General features: G+C 38.6%; 3 protein-coding genes across 3 annotated transcripts in view; 1 reads left to right on the forward strand and 2 right to left on the reverse strand.

Annotated features, from left to right (window-relative positions):
- Positions 1-6,895, reverse strand: part of ttc7a (tetratricopeptide repeat domain 7A) — a gene marked incomplete at both ends in the record, with an annotated part of 52,472 nt that extends 45,577 nt beyond the window's left edge. The window contains 2 exons of the mRNA XM_083898193.1: positions 4,542-4,719; positions 6,839-6,895. Coding sequence (XP_083754319.1) covers positions 4,542-4,719; positions 6,839-6,895 — 235 coding nt within the window. The remainder of the gene's footprint in view (positions 1-4,541; positions 4,720-6,838) is intronic.
- A 512-nt stretch (positions 6,896-7,407) lies between these two features.
- On the forward strand, positions 7,408-10,982 carry mcfd2 (multiple coagulation factor deficiency 2, ER cargo receptor complex subunit). The gene is made up of 4 exons (XM_083897207.1): positions 7,408-7,467; positions 8,515-8,706; positions 8,822-8,981; positions 9,503-10,982. Exons 2-4 carry the CDS (start codon positions 8,516-8,518, stop codon positions 9,632-9,634), a joined length of 483 nt encoding a protein of 160 aa, XP_083753333.1. The 5' UTR covers positions 7,408-7,467; position 8,515; the 3' UTR covers positions 9,635-10,982.
- Positions 10,983-11,907: 925 nt separating this feature from the next.
- On the reverse strand, positions 11,908-14,405 carry prop1 (PROP paired-like homeobox 1; the record flags this gene model as incomplete). The annotated part of the gene is made up of 3 exons (XM_083897236.1): positions 14,245-14,405; positions 13,288-13,517; positions 11,908-12,279 (listed from the first exon to the last, which is right to left on the reverse strand). The coding sequence occupies exons 1-3, from the start codon at positions 14,327-14,329 to the stop codon at positions 11,908-11,910; spliced, it is 687 nt and encodes a 228-aa protein (XP_083753362.1). The 5' UTR covers positions 14,330-14,405.
- Positions 14,406-14,837: the final 432 nt, after the last annotated feature.

Consider the following 14,837-nt stretch of genomic DNA (forward strand, 5'->3'; position numbering starts at 1 on the left):
GCTGTAATACATGTGTGTGTGTGGGGGGGAGGGGTGAATATAATGGATATTTGTATAATGAGTCATTTATAGTGACACATAATCTAATGCTGGGAAAGAGAGGAAATGAAGATAAGGAGATAATTACATGCAAACATGGAGGTAAACACTTTGCTAATGTTTAATAATCCTCTGCATTTTGATGAGAAACACAGATTGCGAGCAGAATATTATGTTTTTTTGGGTTTTTTTTGGAAGAAAACTAAATACCTGCTCCAAAACAAATACTCCAATCAGCCACTTTGATCTTTAATTGTTGAAAATGGTTCAACCCACACATTTCCCCGTAAAAACACAGAGGACATGACCCATCGTTCCTTAGGCGGTAGCCAGGAATGATTTTGGAGTAATTTGCATGAGCTACTGTACATTCCACTTCTCTCTGTTTACTCTGTGAGCCTGATTTACACCAATGTATTACTAATATTACCATAAACCTGACAGCTATGCTATCCAAAGCCGAATACTTTGTAAAAGTAAGAAACAAACGACCTAAAAACACAGTCACGTTAGCAGCTTTTTGTTGTTTTATAGTCAGGTGGATTTTTACCACTCTTACTTAAAACCATAGGACTTAATGACTGATTTAATCATAACATGCTTATGTTGACTTGTCCTGGGTACATTTCACTTAAAGGTGGCTGTGTTGAAATCTCCTTTTCGATATGCCCTTGAACCAGCCATGTATGCTTTATTTGGCACATATCTAATCATCCAGTCACACGGCAGGAACTCGGTGCACTTTACGGAAGAAAGGTGATTTAAGTGAATTTGAATGTGGCATGGTGGTTGGTGCCAGGTATGCTGGGTCTGAATCTTTCATAAACTGCTGATCTACTGGGATTTTTTTAAGAAAAACATGGCAAGGTTTTACAAAGAATGCTCAGGACATAAAGAGAAAATATCCAATAAACTGCAGTTCTCTGGGTAAAAATGCCTTGTCGATGCCAGAGGTCAAAGGAGGATGGCAGACTGGTTTAAACACAACCGCGACTCAAAAAGGAACCAGCAACAATTCCCGCAGCAGAGTCCACAGAGAAATTCTGCATTTTTAGCTCACGGAGACATGGGAGCTCCTGATTAACTGCTGCCTTGTTTGGTAGGATGATGTTGCCTGTGTAAATCTGAACGAAAGGTTTCATGACTTGTCTGGTTCAGCGTTGACTACGTACAACTAGAGCTGCAACTAACTATGATTTTCATGCTCGATTAATCTGTCGATTGTTTTGTTTTTAATCGTTTGGTCCATAATAAGTCAGAAAATGCTAAAAAAAATAAATATGTTGATCAGTGTTTGTTAAACCTGGAAATGATGATGTTCTAGATTGTCTCATTTTGTCCAAAAACTAAAACAATTCAGTTTTTAATGATTTCTTTGTTATGTGGAGCAAAGAAACCAGAAAATATTCACATTTAAGAAGCTAAAATAATCAGAAATCTTGTTTTAATCATGCAAAAAAGCTCCAAATTGATTAATCGATTATCACTGAACTAAGCATTTTAGGAACTGTGATGGAGAACTTTGACCTAACCCTATTAATATTTACTATATTGCTGAAGCTTCAGTTCTAAAGGCTTATGAATAACAACAAAAAGGGCAAGGCCTTTCAAACCCTTGCATTTGAGTCACTGCGCGGCTTCTGAGATCATGAGGGTGATTAGACCCACATCATCTTTCTTCCCAGCACTCAATACTCCCAATATAGTCTGCTTATGCCACATAAGTCAAACTCAAGGCCCGGGGGCCAGATGTGGCCTTGCCACGTCATTTTATGTGGCCCACGAGTGGTTAATAAGTCTTAAAAATCTGTGTTAAAAGAGGTCTATGCTGCTTTAAGGCGTGCATTGACCATAAACTACATTTCCCACAATGCACATCGATAGCGTAAAAGTGACGGCATTACCACCGCGGGCCAGGTTACATCTATAATGCATCATATTTGTAACTTGAATAAGTAATAAATACAGAAAGTGATTTAGCAATATGTTACGGGGTAGTTACCTTTATTTTACATTATATTTGGTTACATGTAGTTACATTGATTCTGTAGGACAGTTACATCTGGCCCTTTGAGGGCAACCATTATGATGATGTGGCCCTCAGTGAAAATGAGTTTGACACCCCTGGCTTATGCCGAGGAGTTATCCTGACCAAATGTCTTGTGTACCTCCCTCCTTTATCACTCCGCTGAACGAGCCTGTCAGATGAGCAGGCACCATGCTGATTTAACACATGGCTGCATGTGCAGGCAGGGAGAAAGTGCAGCTCTGCACTATCAGTCAATTAAGGGCCCCGATCACCGCAGACGTGCAGTCACATCGCCTGGAAATATATTTACTTTGCTAAGGTGAGAGAGGTGGCGGCAGACACATTAGTGACTTACCAAATTTAGGCTTTTTATGAAGCACAGGATGATGAGTGTGTTTGTGTTTCTTTGAGCTGCATGGAATGACTTTGAGGGTTTAAAAAAAGGCAGGCAGTGAATAGTTCACTGGAAAGTCTTGCTTCACATGGGAAACAGCAGGGGGTTCGTCCTATAGGTCTATACATACAATAGGCCTACATGGATACCATTCATCATGCACACAGTCTTTTATTGTGTACTGTAAACATCCAGCCAGTGACATTTTACTCTTGGGAGGCATCTGGCAACCTCTCTGTGACCCTGCTCTAACACACACATGTAACTAAGAACTCTTTATTGTTGTTGTTGTTGTTGGTTTGTGGAATATCCCACTTATTTTAGGAGCAACATTTAGAAGTTCACAGACTTGACTCACAAGCCAATTCACAATATAAATATGGACAAGAGCAAATATGTGCCATTTCTGCTATTTTACTGCCATTTCTGTCTCACAAAAACATACTTTTTTGGAACGTTTTTTTTTTTTTAAATCCTTCACACTGTCTATCATCTGTTGATAAATGTATTTGCATTGTTTCAGTGCTCGACCTATATCAGGCAAGAATGTGTCGCCGAAACCTTTGAAATTTCTTTTTTATCCTGTTCCTAACAGTGAATAGTACGGAGCCCCGAAGTGACATGAGAAAAAAAAAAATGATGAGAAAAAAAAAATGACGGAAAAAAAAACTTGAAGTCGAGAAATTATGAAAAAAAGGAACATTTTATTTTTTGAAACTCTCTTCTGAAAATCTCGACTTCCAAACCCAATATTTAAAAATAAAAAAAAATAAAAAAATGTTTTCATAATTTTTTGGAAACTCGAGATTTCAACTTTCAAACTCGAGTTTTTAAAAAATATTTTTTTGGAAACTCGAGATCTCGAGCTCGAATTTGAAAATTGAGATTTCAAGTTTTTTTATTTTCATTTTTTTTCTCGTCTTTTTTTTTCTCATGTCACTTGGGGGGCTCCATAGAAAAGAAAGGAAAGCATCAAAACAAAAACAATACTGTAAACGGGAGCTCTTTCCTTCCATTTCTATGAAGATTCTTGATTTATTCAGCATCCATATAAATGTTTTTACCCGAAGTGTGTGTAATTTTTCTGTTCCTGCCATTTCTGTAAAACCTAAAATTAATATCAATGTGAAGGTAAAAACTAGGGCTGCACAATTAATCAAAATTTAATCGGCCATATGGCCTCCTGCAATTTTACAAATTGTGGGAAGTGTAATATTTGTTAAAGACAAAATGTGTCAAAATATAATTTTGTTCATATTGAATTTAATTCATGATTGAAATATCATGAATTACTGTCTTGATCTATACACATCTTATTCTACAGACTGAAGAGAACATCTTCGTTTCTCACAGATCTGCACAAATATCACAGTAATTATTAGAAATATGTTTTTCGAATGAAAATGACAATAATTATGTAAAAATGTGTTAATTCCCTCTGAGATCGCGAATCATATCGCAATTATATATTTATTCAAAAATCGTTCTGCCCTATAGTAAAAGCACACATTTTGATATATGAACAACAACACATTTTGCTAACATTATACCTAATCATATATTATTATATATACAAAAAAACCCAGCATACTTATTTGGCTAACCCCCAAGAATAATTGAGAATAGTTGTGGAAACCTGTAAGAACTCAGTCTATGTAGCTGTGAGTCCAAAGTCCAACTTGTACTGTACTGTTCCTCTCTGCTGGGAAAGAAAATCAAGAAAAGTCCACTCTTGAGAGAAATAAACATAGTCTAGGAATTAATTCAAATAATTTATAAACATGTAGAGTGGGAGAGACACAGTCAATCCTAATGTTTTCATAATGCAGTGAATTAAAGAGCATTTCTGTAGCCATTGATTTTTTTGTTCACTTCCTGAAGTGAAAATAACTTCACTGCAACAACTTTTGACAGAATCCTTCAAACAACCTGCTGCATGTTCTCAAACATGACTTCTTTACTTCTGTGGTGACTTCTGCAGTTTGAACCTCCTCAAAACACCTCAACATTTTAAACACCCCCCGACCCCAACTTCACTCCTACGGGGTGTGTGTGTGTGTGGACGAACCACTTGCTCACCGTCTTCGTGGAACCTCGCAGCCTGCATCTGCTCGATGATCGTCGGCATCTTGTCCCACTGGCACTCGGCCCGGCAGCGCTCCACCTCGGTTTCCAGCCGGACCTGGGTGAAGGAGACCCGGGATGCCATCGTCGCTCTGTCCCGGTGGTGACTGAACTCCCCGGACACGACTGCAAACTGAGGAGGGAAATAAACGTGTGTTTGAGTGCGGGAGGATGGAGGGAGGAGGGAGGAGGAGGGAGGGAGAGTTACTACAGTCAGGCACAGGAGGTCAGGGCGAACAGAAAGGTAGGAATTATGATTTTTTTTTTTTCTCCAATTAATCAATTTTGTGGTGTCAACTCGACCAATATTATGTAAAATGACAGTCTAACAACATTTCGCATTTGTTATTGTCTTTATTCGTTATTATTATGATTGTTATTATTCTAGTTTTACTCTGAGAATCTAGGTGTTAAAGTATTGTTTACGGTTACCCTTTCTATTAGGGGTTGCCAGGTCTGTGTTTTTTTCACGGTATTGATCTGTACTTTTGACCTTTTCTTGAGTACTATACCTCTTAGGCTGACACAAAGTATACAAACAAGTGATAATGAAGATTGTAATAAGTTCAAGAAGTTTTTATTTGCTGGAAAGCATCAGGCTCGGCCCTCAACGAGATAAACAGGTGAGTAAAATTCTGCTAGCTAGCTAGCTAAAATCTGTCCAGATTTATACATTAATGATCTACTATACACAAACAGATAGCACTGAAATTCAAATATGCTGTCCCTATGATCCCAATATTCATTTATTTTTATAAAATGAGCTGGAGACAATTCCAGCCAACAAACAGCCAAAGACAGGTATATACAGTAGGTCAATATTGATAATTTGACGACTATTTGGGCCATAAATCAAAGATTTGTATTATATCGTATTTTATCAACACATATTTTGATACATTTTATACAAAAAAAAAGTATATTAAATGTGTATCAATTAAATGGCTAGTACTGGTTGGTTAGTTTGCATGTTTCCCCCATTTGTGTGGGTTCTCGTTCCTCCCACAGTCCAAAAAGATGAGGTTAAATGGACACTCTAAATTGACTGTGAGTGTGAGAGTGAATTTTTTTTGTCTCTCTCTGTTTGGATGGACTTGCGACCTGTCCAGAGTGCAACGCCACCTTTCGCCCTATGTCAGCTGGGATTGGCTCCAGCTTCATCCCTCATGTGGAGGATAAATATGTACACAATTAGTGAGTAAATGCTAGATGGGAGGATTTTTATAGTTCAGTCTGAGGCACACCTTGTGACACCTCCAAGCCCCACCAGAAGGTCACGTCCCACACTTTGGGAAGCACTCGAGTAGTTAATGTTCTACTTTACACCAGCAGCTCCACTGCATGTGTAAACCACTATCTTGCTTACTTTTTCCTACCTGGATGATGCATATAGTAACTTAATGTAATGTTTCAAAGCAGGAAAGAGAAAAACAAAAACTAACATTTGAGTTTACTTTTCACACCAGTGAATTGTCACACAATCAAAGAACTATTAACACGTGGTGTGTTAAAATTCAAGGTAGTTTTAGGACCTTGGTTAAATAGCTGTAAGGGGTAAACTGCTTTTACTGCTATTTGTGTTGTCTTTGTAGACATGCCATATTTGTTAATGATAACAATGTTTGTTATTGGGCTGGCTTTATTACCACCGGACTGTTTTTTGTTTTTTTTCAGGTGTTATAAATATTGAAAATGACTGCACACTTGAAGGTAAAAAACTAGAAGCTTCTCCACTAAATAATATAACCTATAGCTGTCCAAAAGAAGACTCTCATCCCTATTCCTTTCCACTAACTCTTTAACTGGATTAGGTGGGCCTTAAGTATTAGCAGCCAAGACTGCAAAGACTGCTGGAAGTGTGCAACCAAGCTGTTGTGCACGATATTCCGTATATGGTGCTGCTGTCGAGTGTTCATTTTGTAGATGTGCTCAGTGGATTTAAAAAACAACATTTGTAACTGCCTGGCGTGCTCTGATCTGTGTTCAGCAGAATTGGCAGGTCAAACTTGTGGCTCAGTGACAAAATATGACATTTGTCATTCGGCACTGTATAAAGCCCAAGGTTGTACAAAGACAACTCAAATTAACTAACGCTCTTCAAAGTACAAGGACTGATAGGGGAAAGGGAGAATTAACATAACAAAACCACCAAACTATTCCTATGAACCACAGGCCAAAATACACACTACATTGAGATGTGTTTGCTTTTTACTGCAAGTCTATAACAACTACTGTGTGACATCAAATATAACCTCGAGCCTCCGTAACAGAGATTTAGCAGCGTCATTTTCTCTCTGGAAACTTGACATTTGTTTGACACACGTCGATATTCCCCTTCGTCCACAACACCAGCATACATACAGTATGAGTGTAATGTTACTTTTGCTGCTGATCTCTCTCAGTCGCCCTCCCCCTGCTGACGTACCATGGAATGCTTTTTCTCTGTCAAGATAGATCACGGCCATGTGGTATAACGCGCACTGTATGTATTTTCTAGGTATTTCAGTGTTTTCAGTTCATTGTTCATAACAACGAATGTAAATTCCCTCTGCAACCACCCCCTGGCATCGATACACAATCTCGTAACGTTAGCTAAAATGTTCTATTTTGTCGATGAAATCATATATTAGTTTAATTTCGACTTCCGGAAACACACTGTTGAAGTCTGTGGCTTGGAGACGGTGCACTGAACTATCTCGCTTCGTGTGTTGACTCTCTGATTATATTAACCAATCATATTGAGCTGTCGTGTCCAACAGGGGCTACGGCAAGCGGCGTGGCTCTGACAAGCAAGTTGTGACTCAGAGTAGTCAGTTGTCATCTGTTCCAAACAATAACTGTCCACTACACGGAGCCAGGCGAGGAAACGCATTACGTGCATGTAGGTGACACAGTTTATATATTTTTTTCTAACTTAGTCTTTGACAGCTAGTGGTTTGCTTGTCTTCACGAAGCTTGTTTGAAATCTTAGCACAGCTTCTTAGCTAACGCGAATGCTTTAGTTGAAGAATGTATAGAATAGAAAATGTTACAGGAGGCTAAAGCTAATATTTACACAAACAGTTTACCGTTAACTTAGCGACATTTTTGCCTCTGGTACCTTTTTACGATTATATCAACGTTCACAATTTTACATATATGTATGGGTTATATATAAAGGTTAGATATATACATTTTATTTGACCAGGCAATACATTAAGAAATGAATTCGTATTTACAATATTGACATGGCAAGTGACACACGTAACACACATGGAAATTAAGTCTTTAGAAACTACAAATACAGTGTCAAATTGTGGTAAAACATTACCCGACACATGACATTGTCATAAAGAGCAGAGATAATAATAATAAAAAGGCATTTAAAAGCAGAGACAGAGAGAAAAAAACCCCCCAGTTTAAGTGTTTTTTGTTATACGTTTAGTGCAGCAAATGGAAAGTACAGGTGTTCAAAGATAAAACACTTAATCTATTACAATTATGAGACAATAAAGGAAAAAAAAGATAGAAAAGAATAGAAGAAATAGATTGTTCTGTATATGTAATGTGTAACACATGTTACACTGTGCACTGGTCTTTTAACTCCACCTGTCTATCTGTCTATATCTGATTCATATAACCTGATTCAGCATTTCCAACTAGTGAACCAAGAAGAGCATCCATATCTGTTTTATCTGCCCTCTGAATTCACTTCCTATGGAAGAAAAATTGCAGAAAGAGTTAAATATTTAAAAAAAAAAAAATTAATAATAGCAACAGTGTCCTGAGTGAGCCAAATGTTTTGATATATGAATTGTTGAAATCAGCTGAAAATGGACTGGACTCTCGACGGTAATTCTACTAATCTTACCCTATCTTATCTAACACATTTCCTATTTTTCATCATCTATCTATCTCGTCTGTCTTGTCTCTCACCTCCTTTGTGCAGAATGAGTTGCAGAAGATCTGGTGTGCAGATCTGGGGGAGTATGCTCCTCCTCCTGTCCTGCTGTCTGCTCGGTGTTTCTTCTCATTCAGAACACCAGCAGCAGCAGCAGCAGCAGCCACTCATTGTAGAGAGCGCAGCTCACATAAGCCACGGTCACGGCCGCCTAGATAAAAACATGGTGCAGGACAAAGAGTGAGTGACTTTTCCTCATTTAAATAGGTTATCCGCATACACTGTACAAACAAACCGTAAACACAGCCGGCAGCGTTCAAACTCTGCATTGTGCTTTTTGACCTTTGTTCGCCAGTCACATCATGGAGCATCTGGATGGAGTGATAGACAAACCAGAGAAGGAAATGACACCCCAGGAGCTTCAGCTGCATTATTTCAAAATGCACGATTATGATGGAAACAACCTCTTGGACGGGCTGGAGCTTGCCACAGCGATCACACATGTACACAGAGAGGTAGGTGTATTTACTGTGTGTGAACATGAAGCCTATTTACCATAAATACTGATACTTCATTATTATGTTGCAGAGGCTCAATGAAAAATGTGGTGAAAGTCAAGCAACAAACAGATTGTTACCTTATATTGAAACAGGAAGTGCAAAAGTAGTTTGTTTTGATTTCTACTTGTTTACAATTATGTCTCAATTTGGACCAAGCTCTAACATGTGCAGGTTTTCTCATTCTTTATTCCTGTGATTATTTTACTTTTTATTTAGTCTATTTAGAAAAGCCTAAGGCAACATATTCAGAACAGCTCAAAAACCAAAGATAAAATCAGTGATAATTATACAAAAGAAAAAGCAGCAAAGATTCACGTTTGAAAAACACACATCAGCAATGTTTTTACTGCTTATCAAAGCTTATCCGTTTAATAAAATATAAATACTGTAGCTGTCCTGATGAATATAATGTATTGTTGCCACATGGTCGCTCTTGTTGTGACAGTTGTGCTTTCTGTCTTGCGTTCTTCTTCTAGGAGAGAGGAGAGGACAGCCAGCCAATGAAGGAGGACGACCTCATTTCACTCATCGACGATATTCTGAGGGACGACGACAAAAACAACGACGGTTTTATAGATTACGCAGAGTTTGCCAAATCACTGGAATAGGAGTGTCACGACATGTATTGTTGTCCACAACAACTGCAAGGGATCTGCAGAGAGCAGTGGAGTCGTTAGTGGACGTACAAGGAGGCCAAACTGTGAAGCTGCGTTACATAGAGGATATCTTTTTCACTCACAGTCAATCAGGATTTCAATCAGTCAGTTTTTTTTTGTTCTATTAAGGTTTGTCGTAGTCCTTTATTTCAAACTGGAAAGCAGCAGTAGTTGGAATACCAGTGAATTAGTCTAAAAGGGCTAATTCACCCAATTATAATGTCAGTTCTATATTATAGTTTTTCTGATTCTTTGATTCTTGTCAGTGACCTGATGCAGTAAGGCTCAAAATTCCCTGTAATATTCAGCTGCTTCATAATACTGTATGTGGACGACACAGTGTTGCCCACAGGTGAACAGAAGTGTTTTTTTTTTGTTTTTTTAGTGGTGCTACTCTTTAAATTGGACCCGTTTCCATTTCAGACTGTGGCTTGTAAGAAAAACCGTTGGGACCAAATGATTCGGCCTGTGATTTCATTGCCTTCGCTCTTTGCGACGACGATGAGATGAACAGGTTTTGTTCTCATGTGAACAGAAAGTGACCTTGCTCAGACGTTATCGTCTGTGATGTCGTGTAGAGTAGAAAACCTCGTTGAAGTTACGAGGTGGAGACGAAGAGCAACAAAAATCGTGTTACCGGAGGAATGGTGTGGCACGTCGTCACATCACCATCCTCACGTTTTCCTCTTGAGGTAACTCCCCGCAGTAATCTTCAGTCTCCATCTCCTTTCCCGATATTCTGTCAGCTCAGCAGATCCTCACCATTTTACCTGTTGTCATAAAGTGAATGTAAATCAGTACGGTGCTGTGCTGCGCTGTGCTGATTCTTTATCACTGGATAAGCTAGACATAAAGCACACTGGTGGATGCTGCCGTCGCTGCAGCTTCACAGTTTTGTAGGAAAGCGTTTGTATACTGCTCGTCCATTAGTTGCCTTTGAAACGTACAACTGTATTTGTGTCTGTTTGAAATATACCCGTTTGGTGTGTGTTGTTACAAAAAGAATAGCTTCACCAGCAAAAAGAGAAGTAAAAGAGAAAAACAACATTTCACAGTTGACACTACATCCCAGGATTTTCAAAGATACACAGATCCTTGACGAGGATTAAATGAGCAAAAATAAATAGCTGGACAGAGATTTTTGTGTTTATTAGCACTGTACGAATATAACATTTCAGGTCTTTAGTGTGTTTAAATCTGTGATTTCTCAACTATTTTTTGTATGGATGAATTCTATTTTTTGCCATCCAGTATTGGTTCTTCAATCAATTCAGGTTGTTGAATGCAAATGTTTAAAAGAAAAAAGTATGTGAGAAATTAAAAATAAATATATATAGATCAATTCAAGATCATGTGTTGTCTCTCTTATGGATTATGGTGTGTGTGTGAGATCAGAAAATATGAATTTTCCTGGCAGATACTGTGAATTATCTGAGTATTCAATATCACACTTGCTGCCTTTGATCTGCACATAAAACACAAATGAGATGGTGGCCAAAGCATCGTGAATATGGATTAAAGGTAGGCAAGGGCAGCGACCATCTTGATTCATATTTAATAACTACAATAGAGAAATTGTAACTGTGTCTGTGCGCTGTGAACAGTAATGAAGATGGAGAATGTCTAACTGTGAAGGGGTGGTGGAGGGTCTCCAAATGGCCTCTAAAGGGATATAGCAAATCATTTTTATATAAAACTGAGGAATAAAAAAACTAAAATAAAACTGTTTGGTTGATGAGTAACCATCCTACATTCATTAATTTAATCGTGTTATGTATATTAAAAATGCATATTTAATGCAGCAAAACCTGTGAGAGTTTGTTGTTAATAACTAATTTAACTAATAGTTTTCTGGAATTTTTAAACAGTTTTCACTTAATATGATTAAATTGCCACGGAATGAATGAGTGTGCAATTTAAAAAAAAAACCAGTAGAGGGGGCTGGAAGCTACACAACAACATCTGAACATGAACTGTCAAAACTGTAATGAAAGTTTTTACTTCTATTTCCAAAATAATAATAATAAAGCTTATAAAAATGATAAAAAAAAAGTTTCATGCTCAGTTTAAAGAAAATGTAACAACATAAATTTCAGTCTATACTGAGATGTCTGCAGCAGAAAATGAAGGGTCTTGTTTGAAGCTACAGACTAAATCAATCGTTTAAATGTATGTTTTATTGTAAAAGCAAAAAAAAATAAAATACACATTCAAGTGGTTACATCTTAGCTCCAGTGAGAGGTTGGGTCCAGAGGCTGCATGGAGGCCAGTGAGAACATGGTAGAGGAGAGGTTGCCCATCAGAGGGCTGTACCAGTCATCGTGCTGGCGTTGAGAGGCCGGCTGAGTTGGGACACTGGGGCACGGGCACTGGCTGACAGGACCTGGGTGTGCGGAGTACGTCCCCGAGGACAACATGGGGGAAAGGCGGGGGATGTGAGCAAGCGGCTGGGTGTAGTACTGTCGGGCCATGCTGGAGGGCTGGACGTGCATGCCTCCCAGCAGAGCCCTGTGGCCTGACATCACACCCACCGAGAGGATCTTCCGAGAGGCTCCCTCCTGCTTACGCTGCTTGGCTCTTCTGTTCTGAAACCACACCTGTGGGACCAGGAACATGTGTTGTTATATAATGCAGTTCAACATGGGTTTGTTTTTTGTGTTTCCTTATAGTGCAACATTGAACGAAATGGAATCATGATAAAAATGGCGTTTTTTTTCTTGTGCGTAACACTTTATTATTAAAGGTGCCATATGTAAGAATGTGGCCAGAAGCGGTTACTACATTCAAATTCAAAATACAGAGGTCTTTTAGGTTTCATTTTCTGACGTAACTGGCAACCCTTGGTTGCTCGGCAGCTTACTCTACTGACTGCAATGATTGGTAGACGGCGGTAGGTGGCGCCACATGCCAAAACATGATTTCAAAACATAAACATGATTTGCAGACTGCAAAATATTTTTTTTAATGCAAATATTTTGGCTGTACTGTTGTTGTTGGTGAGTTCGATATGTTATATGAACATTATTCCTGAGTCTCTGTGACATATTAGGAGGATTTTATGGCCAGTTGCTTTAGATTTATTACATAATGCACCTTTAAAGTACACACTATTAAGCATTAATAAATATTGAATTCATCATTTATAACGCATGAAAACTCATTAGTATGTAGTTTTTACTGAGGAACAGTCGCTCAGCACATGCCAACACTTCAGCACACGAGTAAAACATCTCTAAATGCGTTTATAAACTACATACTAATGAGTATGCATGCGTTATAAATGATGAAGTCAATATTTATTCATGCTTAACCAATGCTAATAGTGTGTACTTATTATTATATAATATATATATATTATTAAGTGTTACAGTGAAATGGTCAAAAAACAATGAATGATTTGGTCAGGGATCTCAAGTGAACTTTTTGAGAAAAAGACATCAAAATAATAATATTTCGGATGATATTTCACGTAATTTCAAAATAATAGTGTTTATTTTGATACGGATGCATAAAATTAATTGGGGGGCTGCAAATTTGAGACCTCGTGACATAGTGAAGTTAATTAACCCCATGCCTTTTATCAGGCTGTTTTAAGGACATCTTACCTGTATGCGAGCCTCGTTGAGTTTGGTGATGCGAGCCAACTCCTCTCTGTAGAAGATGTCAGGATACTGGTTTTGTCCAAAGGCCACTTCCAGCTGTTCCAGCTGCTTGTGGCTGAAGGTGGTGCGGTGGCGTCTCCTGGCTGGGGAGGGGTAAACCCTGCTGCGTCGGCCGAGACCAGCAACCATGGAGGTCTCACACAATGACCCCTTCCTCACTGGTTCTCCTATATCTGTTTTCAGGAGGAGGGGTGAAAGAAAAGGTCAAGGCGTGTTTGCTGAAAAGACTTTTCTCCAGTTTCTTGACATCCTTGTGTTTCCCAGGTTGGTGTGATAAAAACGAGTGTCCCTAAATTCTAAGAGCAAATTTCACCAGTGACTCTCTGAAAAAGGAGGGATTACAGTGACTTAATGGTTCCCACTGCCATCAGGCAACCTGAGAGCACGAGAGCTTTAGCTGCCAAAGACGAGCTCGTGAGAACGAAACGCCAGAAACGGGAGGATTTCACGAAGATTAAAAAGCACAGACTCGAAAGTGACTAATCTGCCAAAAAGGTGGACTGAAGTATTCATATGAGCATCGCTGGAAAAGACAAAAAGTGCATGCTGATTTGAGAATTGCTGACCTGGCAGTTTGTCAACCGTTCAAACTGTCTCAAAGTTATAAAATAAAAAAAAATTATTAAATCTATAAAAAATGTACTAACATAAAATATAAAGCTCTAAATAGTGGTGGGAAAAAGAATTACGCGCTCATAATTAGCACATTTTAATATTTTTGATATGTACATAAACACATCCATGTATAATTTCTCTTAAAACAACTCACTCGCCAACCACCTGTGTATAGCACCTTAATTCTAACTGACTGTAAGCATTGCTGAACTAAAATCTTTTTTTAAACTAATCTAAAAAAAACAAAAAAAAATCATTTTGAATTTAAAGAGTTATTGGACTCACCTGCACTGGAACTGACAGTTGCCATGTCAGAGTAAACCTCCTCACAGTCTCTCACAGCATCTCTTGCTACTTTTACCTGAGCCATAACCGCTGCTCTGCTCTGCTGTGTCTGATACACGCACACAACTGACCATCAAGTCACATGTTGTGCCCACGATGTCCCACCCCTGGGGTTTACCTTTACCTACCTGCAGGTGTGCGACGGTGATGGGAGTGGAGTGCATACAAAGACATTGCACTTTTGTGTGTGTGTGTGTGTAAAGTAGGCTGTGAGGACACATCTTTGATTCAAACCTATCTTTGAGAGGACCTTCTGACCTTGTGAGGACATTTTGGCTGGTCCTCACAACTTTAGAAGGCATTCTGAGGGTTAATAATTGCTTTTAGGGTTAGAGTTAGAATTTGGTTTAATTAGGGTTAGGGTTCCACACTTAGTTGGGATGATTACGATTAGGGTAAGAGGTTGGTGAGAGCATTATGTCAAAGAGTATCCACAATGTGCTTGTACTAAATTGACTGTCGACTTTACGGACCACTTTTGAGGTGCATCGGATCAACTTATGATGATTGGTACATGAATTATTAAAATATGA

Source organism: Microchirus variegatus (assembly GCF_963457635.1).
Source record: "Microchirus variegatus genome assembly, chromosome: 11".
Taxonomy (NCBI): Eukaryota; Metazoa; Chordata; class Actinopteri; order Pleuronectiformes; family Soleidae; genus Microchirus; species Microchirus variegatus.